The sequence below is a fragment of the Colossoma macropomum genome, unplaced genomic scaffold (assembly GCF_904425465.1).
Source record: "Colossoma macropomum unplaced genomic scaffold, Colossoma_macropomum, whole genome shotgun sequence".
NCBI classification, from domain to species: domain Eukaryota; kingdom Metazoa; phylum Chordata; class Actinopteri; order Characiformes; family Serrasalmidae; genus Colossoma; species Colossoma macropomum.
This window is the reverse complement of record NW_023494810.1, coordinates 11,509,513-11,530,062: the sequence shown is the minus strand read 5'-3', so window position 1 is coordinate 11,530,062 and position 20,550 is coordinate 11,509,513. Positions and strand designations below refer to the sequence as shown.

At 37.1% G+C, this 20,550-nt stretch overlaps 2 protein-coding genes across 2 annotated transcripts in view; one reads left to right on the top strand and one right to left on the bottom strand.

Annotated features, from left to right (window-relative positions):
* The window catches only part of LOC118799623 (centromere protein P), a 110,643-nt gene that overhangs the window by 30,980 nt on the left and 59,113 nt on the right, over positions 1–20,550 (bottom strand). The window lies entirely within an intron of this gene.
* aspn (asporin (LRR class 1)) lies at positions 1,552–13,834 on the top strand. Its single transcript, XM_036559587.1, has 8 exons — positions 1,552–1,907; positions 6,616–6,899; positions 7,041–7,153; positions 8,611–8,824; positions 10,548–10,658; positions 10,873–10,966; positions 11,340–11,478; positions 13,173–13,834. Exons 2-8 carry the CDS (start codon positions 6,653–6,655, stop codon positions 13,371–13,373), a joined length of 1,119 nt encoding a protein of 372 aa, XP_036415480.1. The 5' UTR covers positions 1,552–1,907; positions 6,616–6,652; the 3' UTR covers positions 13,374–13,834.

Below are 20,550 nucleotides of genomic sequence, written 5' to 3'. Positions count from 1 at the left end.
TTTCCTAGTGGACTACCTTGAAATCTTTAGAAAAATTTCTTGACATTACTAACTTGTAATTAAAGTCATTTTGACTAGAAATAATATACTGTAAGTATTCGCACAGAGTCATGTACGGGTCAACTGCAGTTCTTAGGTCACAGATTTTTCCAAACACCTCAGAATGTTGTCATTTAGCTGACATTTTAGCCTAATGCTACTCGTATAAAATAACCCTGGAACAACCATGGGATCACAGGAATGACCCCTTAAGCTCCAGATTCTCTGCCACACTTTAATGTTTAAAGGTAGCCAAAAATGAGTCACTGCTGACGGCTGTTCTCAGAAAAGAAGTATGAACTGTGAGTAATGATGAAGTTGGGTAGCATTTTTCTATATTATAATGTAATAAACTAGCAATGTCTCTCAGTAATGCACTTATATACTGAATATATGCCTTCAGAAATACTCTGAAAATGTTCTGACATTCATACATATTACATGAAGAAAGAAAAAGACTGCCAATGAGAGGAGGCAGGGAGGGAATAAGTGTCTATTACAGTTGTCCATTGCTGTCTACCATTGTTGGGTATTAGATTACACATTTCCTACAACTGATGTTTGTGCATTAGCAGCTTGTCAGTTTTGGAAGTCATAGACGAATAGTAATTACTACCAGCAGGAACTGCTGTACATACATTAAGTGGTCCACCAGTTTGAGAACTGTTACCATTTCGGAAAAAGTGATGGCTCTTGAGGCTGGGGGAAAATGCTCTAAAACTTTAATAGAGGAGGACTTCCATCATTTACAAGTTCCTTGCCAAACCTACACATATTTGGCACCACTTAGCATGCCATAAATACAACCCTAGGAAGATTTTGTGCTGTTGCAAGCACATTGTCATGTTATGCCCTGGAAAACGGTTATACAACATTCAGAAACACGCAAGAGTTTAGGTATATTAGATACTGACGCTCATTCCAGCTGACATTTAAGTGTTACACCTACTTTTTCACTGATTACTTGATTTGAATTAATTCTTCGAACATATTTTGCCCTAATAAATTAATTTATTTGCATATGGTTGCAGTTGGAACAAAACCTTGTGCGTTCATATTTGTTGTTTTTTAATATTTTTACATAATTTAAACACCTTTTACACTGTATTAATATTTCACGATGAATGGACCAGTAAAGATGGTCCAAAATTAACTGGAAAAAAAAAATATTTTACATGAACTTCCATTATAAGCTAAGAATGTTTTCATCTTTCTCCTCTAAAGTTATCATTTTTAGAGATTTTGTTCTGACAGTGACATTATGAAAGGATCAGGTTGTTATGTATATTTTATGTATTATTTTCTGTCTAATGCCTTCATGTAATGGCTATTTTTCAGTTAACTGTGAGCAAAGAATCCAAAAACCAAAACATAAAAAAACATGGATTTAGATGAGTACTTTAAAAAAAGTCACAAATTAGGCAATATTATGTTTCCTCAAGCCCCAAAGTATTCCAATACATGTGAAATAATACAATGGCAAGCAGCCACCCACTCACGGTGTGCAGGAACGTGAGGACCTACCCGAAGAACCTTTATAAGGACGAGCCATTGAACATATAAGCTTACAATTTTGGCCAGGTTTCAAGTAGTGATGAGAAACATATGAGTGCTAACAAAGCGTGTTCAGCAGTAGTCAAGAATTCAGTGAAGCTGTGATCAGTGTGAGGTCTTTGTTTCACACATAGCTCCTCATACTGACAGCATCTTCTCATGTCTGTTCAGGGATTTCAATCTTTGAAGAACAACTCCTATTTTTCCTCCTGAGAATTTGTGCAATAATTTAGGATCTGCAGTTCTGACAACTTGTATTCATGTCATCCCTAGAGGCTTTCTGGAGCTGAAGAAGGATTACGCACATTACTGAGGTATGGCATCTTTTACAGAGTACATTTATTAAATGAATTAAATGAGTTATTCAATTTTCTGCTCTTACAGTTTGAGCTGAAGATTTGCAAAAGAGGCTGTAATTGTTCTGAACTGCTGCATGTCAAAAAGTTTGGACAGCCTGTATTAATATACATCACGTGTAGGTTTTAAAGAGGGGAAGCATTCTAATGAGCAATCATTCACTATTCTGTACATCAACGGTTTCTATCCATAAACATATAGCAATTAGTAACAACACAACCAGCCAAGAGCTTAAAACACTGTGGTTAGTAAAAATGCACTAATCAAGAAGCTGAAAATGCTGACTAACCCTATTAGAAAGTATCAACCCACTGTACTTTATCTAGAACTCAAATGCATTTTGCAGTAGAAATGCTTGCACTGTTATATTACTGCAAATGTAATTAGACAGTAACTCTAGCTGATTAAAACAGTTTTTCCTAATTCTGATATTTTTCCTGTTTCCCCTCATAAACTGTACCACACTTTAATAAGCAGTCACACTTAACTGCTCTAACTAACAACACATGGGCAAAGTTGGGTTGCAGCAAAGAACACAGCAGTGCATCACTTTCTTCTCTTACTGACACATAATTTTTAACCAACTTTGCATGATCTTTTGTTGTAAAAACCTTCTGTACCAAACATTCATGTGTTCTCACAATATTCACTTCCAACTCCTAGGGGGGCATTTAAAGTGGAACGCCACTAAATTTTCAAAATTTCTGCATGATTAAATGCTTAAGAAGTAAACAAAGTAATTCAGAGTGGTTTGGTGTGAAATTTTCCACTCTAGAGAAAGTTACAGAGTCAGAATTTTTCACAGTGGCGGTGATAGGAACCAGACGTCCACCTCTAAAAGCTCCCTCACAGAAAGTTAGTACATGAAATGGTTATGAATACACTGCCTGATGTCTGAGACATTGTTTTTAGGATAGTTTTGAGATACATATATATATATATATGTTCAGGCGAGGAGAAAAGGAAGTACATAAACCAAACTTTTATGCAAACAACTGATTGGATTAGAGAAGTCAAGGCTAGAGGTAGAACTGTGTGATAGAGTCACATAAGTGTATAACACTGCAGAAAAGCACAAACTCGTTTTGAAGGTCTATGGATCTTCACTCTCGGCAGAATAAGTTAATTTGATGTCAATTAACATAATTACTCTCAGTATTTCCGACCTTATGCAAATTATGTAACTCTTGGCTAAGAAGAATATAATGTTTTGCTGTCAAATTTAACATAATAAGGACTGATTAGCTACACTCTTTAAAAATAAACGTGCCTAAAAAGGTTATTTGTGTGAAACCATAGAAGAATCATTTCTGGTTCCCTAAAGAACCGTTCAATCACTAGTTATTTAAAGATCTATTCTGAAAATAAGATGTGTGTGTGAAGAACCTTTTTAAAGAACCTCCACATAATGTAGAGGTTCTGTGAGGAACCAATCAATTTAAGGACCTTGACATGCAGTGAGACCCCTTAAATTGGTGGAGAACTGACCAATTTAGAGTTGTTACAGTCATGGTCCTTTAAACCATTAAAAGGTTCTTCAAATTCAAAATCCTGTTTTCAAATATAGTTCTTTAGGGAACTAAAAGTGGTTCTTATTTGACATCGCTCAAAGAACCTCCTTTTTCTAGAGAGTGCAGATTTGAATGGTAACTGTAAGTAATGGTCTTCCTTGAGGAGAGTTTTTGAAATGGTTGTATTTAATTTAATTTAATGTTTAAGTTAAGAGTTTTTTCCAAACACTAAGACAAACAAGTTTAAATAACATTTTCCAAGGTGGCACCTACTGTAAGTACCCAATGTACTTCTGCTTCCACACTGATTTGGTTGACAATCAAACAGGACTTCAAATGAGAGACCCCTCACAACCATCTCTGACAGGACAAAAGGTGTGGCAACAGAGTAGAACTGCCCACTCAGTGCCTCAAACAATACCTTCAGATTGAGCTGGTGGTCCTGGAAGGAGGGTTAAACAAAAGAAAAATTACAACTGATTGTGATTTGACGTTTTCGCAAAGGCAACCTACAATTTTGTGATAGCTTGAACTCAGTCACATAGCAGAAGAGGCGCCTTCCACCAAAATGGTATGCTACAGTAATCTTGTGGGATCTTGCAAAGAGATTCCTGCCCACCACCACTGTTGGATACAACTTGGTAGGAGTGGACACAGACGCTCCTCAACAGCCTGTTGCAGGATTTTTTCCCACTCACATCATCTGATTTAAAAACCTCAACCAACTGCAACCAAAGCCTCGGCTAGTCAGCATCATATGAGAACAGCCACAAGCTTTAGTTTCAAACCCATTTAGTCAATCATCGCAGTGGAGCAAAGAAAAAGTCTCAGCTTACTTTGTGCTGAAGAATTATGAATGTTGGCAGGAAACTTAAATAGTAGGAGAAAACAGAAGTAAGACAAGAACAAAATTAAGCCTCATTAAGCCTCACAGGGTTAAAGATACACTACCATAATTCCAGTGATATGAACAGCAGTGTCCTTAGTTAGTGAAAGCAGAATAAGGAATAAAGCTTAAACAACATGGCAGGGAGTTAAGAAGTTAGAGTAACTAGTAGTAAATTCTTGCACAACCTTAGGCAGATGTTATTTAACAACAGAGAGGTTGATGAGTAAAACTTACATCCCGCGTCCGACATTTATCTTGTATTTTATGTTTCCCTTGGGAGCCATACATGATATTTGTGCGGTTTTATGTAACAAAAAGGGTCATAATTCATTTTTACAAGACCATTTTACAACCTCTCTTTATCCCTTAGAGTTCAACAGGCTGTTTTAGTTATTCTGTCTTTGAGACTGAGATATGTATATGAGCTCTTTTCTGATTGGCTGCCTTGTTTGCGCCGCATTCAAGAAGCTCTCAGAGCTGAAACAGTCCTTAGAACTTCAGCAGTGTGAGTGGGCGGGGCTAAACTGCTGTAGGCTGAGTAAGCAGATATAAGTAAATGAGTTGATTCTCATGACATAACAAAAGTAATTAATTCTGAACAAGTTGTTTCAGCAGCTTTATCTCCATATCTGAACATTTAACAATGTTTACATATTATGTCGAACTCCTTTAAACTTTATTTAAAAAGGCGAGGGATATTCGGTTTTTCATGTTATGAACCTTATAAGTTACAGTTAAGTAACAGTCTTCCCTGAAACAACTGTGTAACCGCCTATTATTTTTAGGTAGATGTTGCGCTGTTAAATCATGAAAAGATATTCTCACTGCAGATAAAACTTGTTAAGCTATGTCATCATAACTTTCAATCAGAATAATAATAATTTATCGTTTATAATCACATACTAACATTCAAAAGTTTGGAATCACTTGCCATGTTAACAATTTTAGTTTTGTTATTAATTATACATGCTATAATAACTGACACAATGTTGATTTTAATATTATGAACCATTCGGCAAATGATATTTGTAGATTTTTTTTGCCTTATTAAATATTTCAAGAATTCTGTGAACAATAAGTTATTAAATGATAGATGAGTGAAATTATCTATCTACATGTTTTACTCACCAAACCAAACAATTTGAGTCCCAACCAAATCGTTCAGCCCTTTTACAATTAGGATTTGGTTGGGACTCAAGATTGGAAACTATCTAACTGCGATTTTTCTGACTGATACTGCAACTGCAATTTAAATTGTGATTATTATATAATTATTGTACACGTTTTAGGCCTTTTTTTGGCCAAGCCGTTCCTTTTTGGCCTGCGGCTTGAACTCTAAATGTAGCGTGCCAAGCTGCTAGTAAGTTGTGGCTGTGATGTCACAAAACATGGGGATTTGGATGACTCTGACTGGTCTAACTTATCTGCAGGCAGTTCACAAGCTCTGTGTTATTAGGTCGATTTCCACTCTTAAAATGCAAGACAACGTTTTTGATACGGCAGGCTTAAATTAAAAAAATTGCAGCCCTTGCAGTCTGAAAATTGCACTCAAATTGCAATTTCGATATAAACAAGTTTAATCTTTCAGGCCTATTTAAAATAATTTTGCATATTATTTTTATTCTAAACTTATTCTTGACTGTTTATAGCTTTCTCAGTCATTTTAGAACCTTCCACAGCTCTGCACACAGCTAATATCTCTTCATCTTTGTTTACAGCTTCACAGTTTTCTACCAATGGTTTGAAAAATGTGAATTTGAACAGGACTCTCATATTAGAATCATTAAACACTTGTCTATATAGTACCATGTCATTGGGCAAAATAGTGATTGTATAAAACAGTGCAACTCAGCCATAAACGATACAAAAATAGACAGAAATAGAGAAACTCGTTGCCTAGTGTTGATGACTGATCATGGTTTCCACACTAGACAGTACACAAGAGATGCTCAGAGGCATATCAGTGGTACAGTTCTCAATCTGTACTAAAATCGCTACACCCTTAGTAAGAAACAGTCTATAGCAAGTTATTTAAAGATCTGTTGTGTTATTTACAAATCAACCTAATCACTGACTGTAATACAGAATTCAGTTTGGTCTTTCTCAGAAATTTGTCCAAAGAACCAAGGTGGTAAAACATCATACAAACAAAAACTTTTCTAGCTTACAAAGCTTATATTCTGCCAGAAGTACGAAAGAAACAATGTGTCGTAAAGTAGGTGCCTAAATAATCTGCCTTAATAAGTGGACTATTTCCATTCCCAGGTCTTGCCAGAGTTGAAACCCAGACGTAACTTCCACAATGAGAGTCCTTCTGCTTTTCACCCTATTGTTGCTGTGTCATGCAAAACCATACAAGCCAATCAAGATCATGGAGCTGATGAAGATCCATGACATCATGCAACAGGATGACAGGGATGATGACGATGACAATGATGATCGTGATGACAATGACGGCGACGATTATGACAATTTTGAAGACAACTTTATATCAGACTGCCCCTTTGGCTGCACGTGCTCCAGAAGAGTAGTTCAGTGTTCAGATCTAGGTAGAAGATATTTCTTGTCCTACCTTTCTGAACCATAAGATCTCTATAAAATCTGGGTGTAAGCACACCTAGTCAACTTCTCACTGTCTTGGTGGCCGGCATGTCCAGGTTTTAACATTTGTGATCACACTTTTTTTTCAGGTTTGACATCAGTTCCACGAGATATTCCAGCAGACACGTTAATGATCGATCTCCAAAACAACGATATCACTGAAATTAAGGAGAACGATTTCAAAGGACTGACTAATCTATACGTAAGCCTAATACACCATTAACAAATGCTGCAGCTTGTGTTAAATATGTAATAACGTAACATTCAGTTTTTTTCAAGTCAGTTTTCCTAATTATTTGGCAGGACATATTGTTCAAACAAGTACAAAAACATCTTATAATTTATGTATAATTGCAGAGTAGAAATGTAATAAATTTTCATGTGTTTGTGGTTTGAGGCACATCCTTGATGAATGGATGTATTATGTTCCTCAAAGTAAATGTTTTTCTAATAACCAATGCCACATATTTACTTGTGTGGAGCCAAGAAAGAATATCAAAAGAAGAGAACATACCAGAAATACGATCTCTCTTTAAACAGGAAATCTGCCATTTTTTTCAAAATTTCTGCAAATTGAGTCATCAAGATGGAGAAAAAGTCATTCAGAGTGGTTTCATGTGAAATTTTCCGTTCTAAGAAACTTAGGGTGTACTCACACTAGGCAATCTGTACTGTGCTCGAGTATGTTTGACCCCCAAGGTCCAGTTTGTTTGACCAGTGTGATCGCTCCTTTCCGTGCCTGGGCACGTTGTGCTTAACCGTTGAAGAGATAAGCTTGGGCACAGTACATATCTAGTAGCCCAAGCATGGAAATCAAACACGACATCAACGTTGCAACTGTCCCACTTTTGAATTTATTTGAGAATATTCGGGTTAACAGCATGTCTGGTTATCACCTTATTAAAGAAAGTGAATTGTAGTCGGCAACTAAAACTGCAAAATTCCTCCCTTAGCGTCAGCTGCCTCCGTACGTACAGCATGATTAACCAAAAATCGCTGCATTGCATAATCAATAGATCTATAAGGCATGTGAGAGGGTCATGTGTCAGCGCACCCAAAACGACTCCAATTAAGCCACAAAGTAAGTACAATGAACTACACTGTGCTGTGTGAGAGCACTTTTCTTCAACTCATCATTATGATGTAAGTGGGCACGATACAAGGCAACCGGGCATGATGTGAGTACGCCCTTACAGTGGCAGTGATGGAACCAGACGTCTGAAGAGTTTCACGTCTCGCAAAGCTTGTCTAATGTTTTACAATAGTTCAAAATGAGATGAAGTTATTCTTGACAGAGAGATACACACAGTACCCTTACTGGTTTGGTTTCACCACCATTTCACAGCCATCAGAATTAAATATATGGCACCTCAGCAGACACATGTAGGTTCACTGATTGTTTTGGATGGTGCACAAAAAGGGCTATTCTTGTGCTGTAGATATCTTATACTCCCATCAACGCCACTGTAAAGAAATCTAAATCTATGGTTCTCTACAATAAATCATTTCACTTTGAATACCATTTTTTCAATTTCAACTACTTATGTTTGGTAAATATGCATCACATATTTGACAGTTATCTGTCAAATATGTGATACATATTTACCAAACATCATATGTACAAGGTAATTGCTTTCTTTTTCTAATTTGTTACTACAGGCCCTGTTTCTTGTCAATAACCGGATATCAAAGATTCATCCAAAGGCTTTCCAACACATGGAGAAACTCCAGCTTCTCTACTTGTCATATAACCTTCTGACACAAATACCTGAAAATCTGCCAAGGAACATTCTAGAGCTGAGGATCCATGACAACAAGATAAGCAGAATCCAAAAGGAGGCTTTCAAAGGCATGCAGTCACTACATGTTCTAGGTATGACTTTGAAAAAAGAAGTACTGAAAGATCCAACCAATTCCAACTATTCAAATATTTACCAGTTTTAATCATTGAGTTATAGTCTTGACATGAAAAACCAAGTGACACAAGTGAACATGAGTGAAGAACTAAAAAGAACATTCACTAACCCTACAAAGACAATCAACTATGAGTCAATTTTTAGTCTTTATTATTATTATTATTATTATTTTAATCAAAATCCCAATTTGTAATTGTAAATCTGCCATTTTTAAATCACAAGAACAGCAGGATTTCTAACCTAATAACATGAAGCTTATGAACTGCCTGCAAATGAGCAAGAAAACGCCCAACATGATGCCCACACGACAATTACAACTAACTGGCTGTCTGGAGTTCAGCATTCAAGTCTGAAGCCAGGAAAAGTGGACTGTTGTTCTTGACCCTCTCCAGGCCAGGAGCTCAGTTTATAGAAAATGAAAAGAAAAGAAAAAAAAAGTCGCAGTTGCATTACTGATCTGAAGAAATTACAATTGTATATCTTCCCCAAGTCATTCAGACCTTCTTCTGATCATTTCCCCAATAATCAGACGCCTTCAGATATTTTCAAACATGTTTGATTTTTACAACTCGAAAAGTTCACAAGTCCAGTCCAGTTTTAGCTTTGGGTGCGTCACAATAACAGCTAAATCTGGGCTTTAGAGTGCTTATTGGTGGCCGAAACCTGCGCAACACCCCCCCTAATCGTCTAATTCAGAGCTGCCCAAAGAGTGGTCCGTGGGCCAAAGTTGGCTCATGTAGATTGATTTGGCCCGCCTGAAAGTTACCCAAAGGTATTTTTTTTTTCTACCCAATTATCTCCCCAGTTTAGTCGTCTCCAATTCCACCCGCTAGTTACGAGTCAATCACCCCAATCACACGATACTATCAACGCTAGGAGGGTGAAGGCTAACACAGGCTTCCTCTGAGACCTGTGAATCGTCACCGCTTCTTTTCGAACTGCCGCACACCCAACGTCATTGGACAGCCGAACGCGCTCGGAGGAAAGCGCCAACCGCCAGATCTGTTACGTCGACTAACAGACGCCTGCGCTGACTAGCGTCACGTTAAGTGATGGGGGAGAAGGACGGGCCATCCTACCCATCCAGAGAGCAAGGCCAATTGTGCTCTCTTGGACTCCCGGCTAAGGATGGCTGTAGCATCACCAGTACAGTATTTTACACTGTATATAACTTATTTACTAAAGTATTTTAGTAGTACATGTAGGGTTTTTTATAAAGTATATTTTTTAAAATTTGATCTGAAACCTACCAACATTCTTTATTTGTATAATATTCTGCTTTTTTGGCCCTCAATCCAACACAAACATAGTTTGGCCCACCAAGACAGAAGGTTTGGTCACCTCTGGTGTGAAAGGCTGTACATTTTTGATAGGTTCATGGAGTTTACACTTGGCTTAAGAAAAGTGCAACATGTCAAGTTTAAGACACCTAATTATGAAGAAAGACTTACTTTGTCTAAAGACAAAGCACAGAAGCAAAGATGAATACAACTACCTGGAATTTAGGCATCACACAAACTGAATGACTAATACTTCAGTGGTGCAATTCCAGATTTATCTTTACTCTTAGCTCTTTAAAGGTCTTTACTACAAGAAGAAAGCCACAGTAAATTCTGCAGAAAGGTAGATTCTCAGTGACCGTACCCACAATCATTAATCGCAATTAATCTCTCTCACCAGAAATAAGTGCAAATCCAATTGCCAACAGTGGGATTGAGCTTGGAGCTTTTGATGACATGGCAACCCTTTACTTGAGAATTGCGGAGGCAAAGCTCACAGCAGTGCCAAAAGGTAACTTCTCTAAAATAACAAGAGCAAAGCTGCAAGGTTTTAACTACTCACAACTTTGTATATTTATTGACTGAGATAATTACTTGCAGCTGGCCATGAATAGAACAGATTCTGACTGAGCTCAAACTAAATGCTCTCAAACTGCAGTTATTTTTTAAGGGTCCTTTCTGAAGAAATGTTAACTTGAGACACTTGTCACATCATGTCTTCACAGATCTTCCCTCTTCTCTCACTGAACTTCACCTGGATTATAATAAAATTGGTAAAGTTGAAGTAGAAGACTTTATCCGATACAAAAATCTACTGAGGTAAACACACTGCACTACAGTGCAGTCTAGGGATGGGCAACATGATACTTACAGTTAACGTAATGCTCTTCTATGTATCGTGGATATCAGCAGTACTGAAAAAACACTGACTAACTGCACGTTTCATTATATAATTCATGTATCACATAATTAAACCTCTTCTACCGGATTTTGTGTGGCACTACTATGGCTTTTCTGACTGTACCAAGTTATCAAACCTCAGAAAATACAGTAATGCATGTCACATACGTACAAGAATGTTGTATATGATGATATTTGAGATTTTTCCATGTGGCCCAACCCTAGTGCAGCCATGGCATCTCCCTGGACATAAAGGGACACATATTAACATTGTTCTCTGCATCAATCACAGATTGGGTTTGGGCTTCAACCAGATCAAGTTTGTGGAGAACGGGACCTTAGCAAGTATTCCCAAAATCAGAGAAATCCATTTGGACAACAACAAACTGAAGAAAATCCCACCAGGTCTGAACACACTTAAGTATTTACGGGTAAGTTAAGCCAGTACATCACCATTCAAAAGTTTGGAATCATGTCATATTCATCATTACTGTTATTTTATACTATAGTGAACAATGTAGGCTGAACTACTGTGAACTAGACTGGGATATTTTAAGACGTTTTATTCAACTTTTTTGGGAACAAGAAGTTATTAAATGATAAATAATATACTGTAAATATCTATTTACTAACAGAGGGAAACTCCTTGAAACATTATTTGCTTTAAGATTTGATCAATGCTTTTCAAATATGAGGCATTCTGGATGTTCATTTTGGTGTAATTTTATTCTCAGTGTTCTACAGCTTTCTTGGTCATTGTGGAATGATCTACAGCTCTGTTTAAAGTTATAGACACATCTAACATTTCATTTTGACAGTTTCCTACACTGCTGTATGCAAAAGTTTGGGAATCCTGGTCTAATTACACAAGTTTTGTTGATGTTCTAAGTGAAAAAGAGTTCACACGTCCTCTACAGAGAACATACTTCTGAATATTTTAATACATAAATAATAAGTAACAAATAAGTTACTCTTTATTAATCCCACAACGAGGAAATTCACCTCCACATTTAACCCACCTGTGCAGTGAAACACCCACATACACACTAGTGAATGCACACACACTAGGGGTCAGTGAGAACACCTGCCCGGAGCGATATGCAGCCCTATCCACGGCGCCTGGGGAGCAGTTGGGGGTTAGGTGCCTCAAGGGCACCTCAGTCACGTCCTGTCAGCTCAGGGGATCGAACTGAGCTGGTTCCCTAACCTCCAGCCCATGACTGCCCAAAATGAATGTCTATACTTAATTTAACATATTTGAGGAAAAAAGACTGCAAAATGGCAGATTGTATATTTTTGTGTTTTATTTTTTTCCCCTCAATGTGTTAAACTGAGCAAATAAATAGAAACTGTGCACTAAAAATTGCAGTTTGTTCCCTGTAGAGGATTTGTTAACATATTTTCACTCAGAAAATCAACAAATCATTCAATTTAATCTGAGGTGTTCAAACTTTTGAACACAACTGTAATTTTTTGAAACTAAATCAGTTCTAAAGTAGTATCATCTTAACCCTTGTGTGGTGTTGGGGTCTGTGGGACCCATTTTCAAAGTTTGCCAAAAGAAAAAAAATTGTGATTTATAATTAATTCAACCTCAGATTCCTTGGCCGTTGCTCATTTTCTGTGAAGAACATACAAAATAACACATTTTCAGTGACTTCACTCTGTTCACCCCCCACACACTTATATTACACATGTGGTGTTGTGGTGAACCCACGGGGAATAAAAGTGTGGAGATGCTGTGTCCTTTCACTCTGTTCTCCTTCTACATGGCCTGCTGTTAGTGTGTGTGTGTGTGTGTGCAAATGTGGACAACATGGACAGGCTGCTGACTGGCTACAGCTGCTAAAGAAGAACCCTACACTGGACACTTGTGATATTTTGAACATCTGGTATTTTAGATAAATTGTTATGGCTGTGTTAAATTAAAAAAAGCAATAATGTGGTGGGCCCACCAGATCACTGAGTAACAAAAACATGAACACCACACAAGGGTTAAAAGAACCGCACATGTATCTGCAGCAAAACTATTTTTATATTATTGAAAATAGTGAGCTTTTAAATGGTAGTGTATATCACATCATATGGTCATGTCTCTAATGCAACATCGCTATTCTGCCATTAGGTGGTGTACCTCCATGCTAACAGCATTAACCATGTGGGAGTGAATGACTTTTGTTCAACCAAAACCAAGGCCAAGAAGACTCTCTACACAGGAATCAGCCTTTTTGCCAATCCAGTGAAATACTGGGAGATTCAACCACCCACTTTCCGCTGTGTGTCCGGCCACAGAGCTGTGCAGTTGGGCAATTTCAGAAGAAAGTGAGCATTTCTGACTGTGTCAGAATATCCTTCCTCTGGAGGGCAGCATTTCAACCTATGTCCTAACTTGTAATTATATAGGGATCCTATTCCCTCAGTCTGCCAGGCTGCACTGCACATCCAGTGCATCATATCTGCTGTTGAACTGGCAGTTTACTTGAACAAATGTATTGTGAAAACAGTGAGGAAATATATAACAAGATACCCAGCAGGGATTTGTGCTGGAATCAAATTAAATGTTTAGAATAGACAATAGAGTAGCCACATTTCGTTTAAGCATTGTATATGTTTTAAAAATTACTGTTTATGTTCATTGAGATCTGGTGCATTTTCAAACAGTATCTCTTACACAACATGGATGTTGCCGACTAATTTCATAACATCAGAGGAATTACAATATCTTATCAAAAGTATGTTGTCAAACCTGAAATCAGATCTTCTAAAATAAATCATACCTGGTTGGTTTGTTTGTGTGATTATTTTAATTCATAAGTTACAGATCTCAGCTCTTTCTGGATGTGGCTATTTGTTACATTCATTTTCTTCTGCAACACATCACCATCGTGGCACACCAGGAGGGAGTGTTATGGCAGGAATAGTCACTAAATTTAGTAATCACTAAATATATACATATATTTGTTTAACTGTAAACATTTCTTTGATTAATAATGTGAAGCGCTGGTTTAAACTAAACTGTAAACATTTTCAACAAATGCTTGTAAGTAATGTACGGTACTGCGTAAAAATCAGACCCCCTTTTCATTTATTTAATGTCCAGTCAAAACAGTCATTAAGTACTTAAGTCATTAAGTCATTATTCATTTTTTAGGAAGTATTTCTTAGGAGATTAGGTAATTCAGTCACATAAGAAAGGACAAAGTCATAGGAAAATAAAACAGAAGTTTCCAAAACAGGAGTGATGTGACGAGACAGAGAAAATGGGACTCTTAACATCTGTGAAAGATCTGGTAAACATCCAAACTGTTCCCATCAGATAAACAGCACTTAAAGCTTTCATCTTTGAGAGAGAGGAGAAAATCAAACTGGTTCAGATCTGAAAACATCTACAGGTGTTTCTGTCCATCCTCCCACTGTGAGAAGACAACTCAGCGCTATGGGTCTGAAAAGCTGTGTAGCTGTCAAGAAGCTTTTACAGAGGAAAAGGAAATGTAAATTAAAAGGAAATTTAAACTAGAAGAACAAAACAGGACTTCTGAGATGTAGAGTGAGGTTTTATGGAGTGATGAATCTAAATTTGTAACAGGGGTTACTTCTAAAACTGAACTTTGGGGGTGTGAAGAAATATGAAAAAGCAGGTCTCCTGAAAAAAATGGAAACTGTAATAAAGGTAAATATAGACACGCTAAATACTGAAAATTTTGAAACTGTATTTAGTAGTTGTTGCTTTTTTCCTGACACTGAAAAACAAACCTGTACTTAATGGCCATTTTGAACAGAAATCAAATTATTGAAGGGTGAGTTTTGTATAGCACTGGATTTCTTTTTGGAGGTCAACAGACAGTCCAGCAGATGGAGCTCCTGGTTTAGGTTTTGACATTGGTCTTGTAGGTCTCCCTGCATAATTCAATGCAATAGTAATAATCTACAGATGTAGTTTTTGTGGTTAATAAAGCCAACATGTACTACAACCATAGTATAAACAGAAATATGATTAATGCTGGCAGGAGAAACTTATTCAGATTACGCTTTACAAAACTGAACAGAATTAATAACTAAACTGCTCCTAAATCAACCACTGAATTGCTGAAATATCAATTGTTAACTTTAGCAAATGTCTACATCAGATCAAATCTTGCATCCACTGGTAATGAAACTTTTTGAAACGATGACCCAATTTCCTACTTCTAGAACATGCTAACAAACAAAGCAATTGCCAGAGGTATTTTGTTCATAATCAATCTACTACTGGAATAAATATTTGGTTATATTTAGCAATTTAGCTTTAGGTCAGCCATAATGAATGTTCAATCTGGATTTAAACAAATAGTTTGCATCTGGGACAATTCATTCAGTAGGGCTCATATTAGCAAATGCTTGTGAAGTTTAGAAGCACTGTGAGTAACCAAGTGTTTCATTAATTATTAAAGAAAACTAATTTAGCATTTGTCATAATAGCCAGCTCCTGATATGCATGCATGTACTACGCACACTTTTAAATTAATGCCACAATCTCCAAATTTTCATCAAACCTATTACATTTTTTGAGAACTATTGCCACTGCAGCACTGTTGTGCACCTCAATACATTCAGAGGAGGGGAAACCACACTGCTCCCATAGGTGACCATGCAGACACAGCTGTTATTTGATAATGAATCCCAGAATTACAGCTCAGCTTGGAAGATACAGCACTGAGGCTGCAAAAGGCTTAGGCAGCCATGAAAACTGCACAAAACTATTGCTAAATCTATTTATCTCAGCAGTGTTTAATTCCAGTAAAACACTAAATGACATTAGAACAAACACAAATAAGTATGCATGCAGTAAAACAATTCTGGTTTGTGAAAAAGTTGGTCAGACGACCACAGGTTTGGTTTCTGACTTAAACAGGATTTGTTAACTTCCATCAGCAGCACTTAATTTAATGTAACAAGATATCTAAACTAGGTACTGGATGGTAACTGTAAATACTGGACGTCCTTGGGGAGAACTGTGAAAATTGTGAACACACACAAAGAAAATCTGATGAACTGTTTATTTATTTAATTGTATGTATTCTAATTCTGATGTCTGTTTAAACAAAGAAATACTTCTTAATTTAATTATTTATAATTTTAACATTCAAAACGTTGTCTGAGATGTGACTTCCACTGTTCTGTTATGCTTTCCTACCTTTTAAAACCATGAACAAAGCCATCTAAGGGAAGCACTGTTATTTTATCTTGCACAAACAATTCGTTCCTGCTGGTGAGACTTGCACAAAGGTTTTTCTTGCCCGTTTAAAAATATTCCTTACTGAAATAGAACAACATTTTAGATATTATATTGCAAAATAACAATCCTGAATAATACTACAAATAGATGTACGCCTGCTGACAGCTGATCATCTAAGTTCCAGAACTGGGAGCCCCTTTTTCCAACATTATGGAATGTGCACTTTGATTGTTTGAGAAAAAGCTTTCCAATGCATCAATTTTCTTCTCTTCATCACAATTTGGCCAGTCTGGGGAGTGCAGACAGACATAAAGGGGGTGGGGAGAGGGGAGGGGGTGGAGGAGGGTTGGACACTGAGGGAACAGCGAGAGAAACTTCGCTCAGGAAACATATGGAACAAATCTGCAGGTTGGCCTGGGCTGCTGCTGCCACGTCTCACATACCGGTGTCTCCAAAAAACTCACAACAGGTTTGGACCATTTAAGCTCTCTCAGCCAGGCAAACACCTGGGGGAGTTGTATGTAAATAAATTCTTCAAAGTCACCACATTTTAACAGTAACCCAGTAGTCTTCCTTCATGCCAAAGTAAATCTCATATAATGACATTATAAGCAGTTACTTTTTACCTCTCACATCTACAAAATGTGTGGGGCTTTGTTTTATACGCAGATGATCGATATAAACACCAGAAGAAATGTGAAAACTACTGCATTTAGCAACAGTAATGTGTATGGAATAAGTGTTAATGTAAATAAATGAACAAATCGCACGCAATCAGCTACACTTTAAGCCGAAGCCTGGTCTAAATAGGATTTTTAAAGGTGAAACACCACTGGCTTTACATTTTACCCCAAAACTTTTGCTTAATCCATGTCAGAGTAACCAACATGTTTGTTTTTAAGCTTCCCAAAGTGGCATTTTTCTACAGGGAAAGCTGTGGGTTGCTTAAACACAGAAAAACAACTCTCCACCTTGTTCTGATTAACCCTTTTGTTTGCCATTAGACTTCTCCTCTCTTGTGCATTCTTTCGACACAATATGGAATATACTAATATATTGTCCGTTAGGCAGTGAGGCGTTTAGACGTGCTCTTGAATTTATAAGTATCGCATGGTTCAGCAAACATCTGCTATAAGATCTGTAGCATTTGTTACCAAATCCATTTCTCGTCAAACCTCTTTCTGCTGTCACGTTGTTTCCATTTGGAAGAAACAGATCATGATGCAATAAACGAGTAGTTTTGTACAATTATCAATACGTTAACACTGTACGAATATTAATGGATACTTACTGCATCTTGAACAGATGCATCATCTTTCATGTGTTACGCAGAGCTCGTATGATAGAACCAAAGACACAAATGACAGTTTGGAAAGTCATTTTACAGAATATTTCCACTGATTCTTAAAATCTTGACCTGTCGGTTGATGCTTCATTTTCCACATACAGCTACCCACCTCTAGCAGCAACTTTACTGAGCTTCTGCAACTGGGACATCAATATTTGCCTCCCAGTTTTTTTCATCCTGTGACTATCCAGCATGTGACTACTGAGAAAAACATATGACCTGATTCCCTTAGAACACCACCAGTTCCAGCAACTGCGATCCTCTTAAAGAAAACTGAACTGTGATCAGCATTTGGAAAAGTGATTCTGAACTTAAAGGAGGTTGGCTCTGGCCTAACTCAGCTGCACAGCTAAAACTTTGCTGCACTCACATATTGGTTTACATCGTATTTTGACTTGTGTTGAATTTGAGTAAGTATGTTTTCATAAGATTTCCGGGTGAGACGGATCCATTTGACTGAGCTTCTGCTAAAATCCATACAGCTGCCTCTCAAAAAACAGATTCCTGTACAAGAAACATGAGACGCTCTGACATTCCAACAGTTTATGCATTTAACTATTTTTCTAGTGACTACGACAGAAGCTTGGAAGTTATCTAAGAACTGCAAATCCAAGCAAAATGTGGGCGCGTATGTGTGTGTAGTTAGTAAAATAGTTTTCCTTTTTGTAATATCTAGCCAGATGACTTAGAAACTTAGATTCTCAGGCTGCATTCCTCTGTGGGAAAGCAAATATCTTAGGGGAGTAGGCCTGAACAATCTCTTAAAATAGTTTCTATAATATTTTGTTGTTAAAGATTGAGGATTATCGATTATATAGTGAACATTTTAAATAATATAATACTGAGTAACTGTTTTTTGATGCTAAACTATTTCACCTCTCCTTCTGAAGCGCATTTATGAGTTCCTGCTGGTGAGGGTTCAAGGTTGTTTCTTCTCTTTAAATGACACACACAAAAGCAGCTGGTGTGCTAATAGCTCCCCCTTATGGAGAAACTTCAGAGTGCTGAAACGGCGTGATGTTATATATATATATAAATCTGGGAGCATTTTTTAAATGTTTTCTTCAGCTATAGATTCATTCAGGTACTGTATTTTCACAATTCTCCTCCAAACTATCTGAACACTGGAGCTTTTCTCAAACGGTGTGTCACACTCACAGCAGAGACAGTGGGATATTTGTTCTATTGTAGCCAAATGGCTTATAGTCTATTGTTTCAACAGTAAAAGGTAATAAAACACTGCATGTACATATCATTTAATATTATTTAGCAAGTTGTTTAAAGTGAAATAAGTCTCTAATTCTTAATCAGTTCTCTTTCTCAGTATAGCAGTTGTCATCTTTGAAGCACTGGCACAGAGTTCCTTGTCAAGTAGTGCAGATATCTGATTCCATCATCGATATTCCCAGGCCTAAAGGAGAGTACTACTTGGGTTTTACTTGGGTAACTCATTCTATTTCTCCATAACTGCCTACAGTTCAGTGGTTAATGATTGTCATAACTTTGCTAGTCAGACAGCTTACTATGTTAGAAAGAGCCAGCTAGATACACTACAAGCAAAAATCTACCGTTCCTTGTAGCGTCATACTAGTGATCACTACAGCAACACAAATAGTTACAAAAACTCCATCACCATGTTCAGGCAAAGCGCTTACTGTTATACCCTCCTAGAAACATTATGAATTGAACCAGTAGCCTAGTGGCACTACTGGTGAAAGCCTAGTTAAGTTGATGAAAGCAGGGTTACACTGAGATCATGTTTTTAGTTTACAAACAACAGTGCAGAAAAGAAAGCAAATATAATAGAAATAGTTAATAACTGACTTTAATAAATGTGTATCGACAGTCTTTTATAACTTGAAACCACAGCAGCAAACGAGAGATTAAGAAACGCTCAAAATTAATATGGGGAGGAGAAAATATTTGGTCAATTTCCTGACCGATGGGGTTAAAAATTAGCATTTTTTTTAAATCCACCACTTCACTAGAAAAAGGCTTGTAAACTTTTGAAAAGGTGGTAGGATCAGGAGGTGTTCTGCATTTAAAAAGAGCAGTGATCGCTGCCAGAGAGACTTTTTTTAACACCTTCTTAAGTCCTTCACATCCCTAAAAAACTTTTTGGACACTAAACACTGATGGTTCTGTAAAGTCATTAGAAACTGCTGTACAGACAGCAGAATAAACCTTGCTGTTGACACAGTCATTACTGAGAGCGGTGTCTAGCCAAACCGAAAAAAAAGTCATAAAAGACACAGGATCCACTCTGAATCATTACACACACTGGAAAAAGTGGGTATATTGTCGAGGCCTGTAATAAGTGGGCTGTAAGTTTTTTTTCTAAAGAATATTCTTTCACAGCATCTACAAACAGTAATACGCTAACAGACGAGTTTTCATTATCACTGTCATTCATGTGTGTTCACGTCAATGGACTGTGCAAGAACAAATATTTTGACAGTCAATTACTGATGTGAATTAAACACCAAATAATGGATTATTGGCTTAAATGTGGCCTTCAAATGTGAAGAGCAGTACAGAACAACAGAATGTTGTGGCAAATGTAAAGTGTAAAATGTCTGGCGATGTTCTGATAAACTGAGGTTTTGTTCACCAAGAGCTAAAATACCACCACAGAAACAACATGTGGTTTTTGTTTAAGCCCATTATTTTGAGCTAAAATGAGTAATAAGCAATTGCTAAAAATAAGTGATATAAATATGCAGATTAACGTTATAGCTCTGCAGGCTACAGCATCATTTAACCGATTTCACGAATGAATGAGTTAGCTCACTAGACGAGTTCTGTAGCTTTCCAGGACAAGCAGATGGCATTTATTTCACTTGAAAACTATGTTTACAAAATGAGTTATTAACCAGAGAATTAATAAATTGTATGTAGTTAAGTAACGTGTGTTGTGACCAGACAAGTTGCTAAATACTC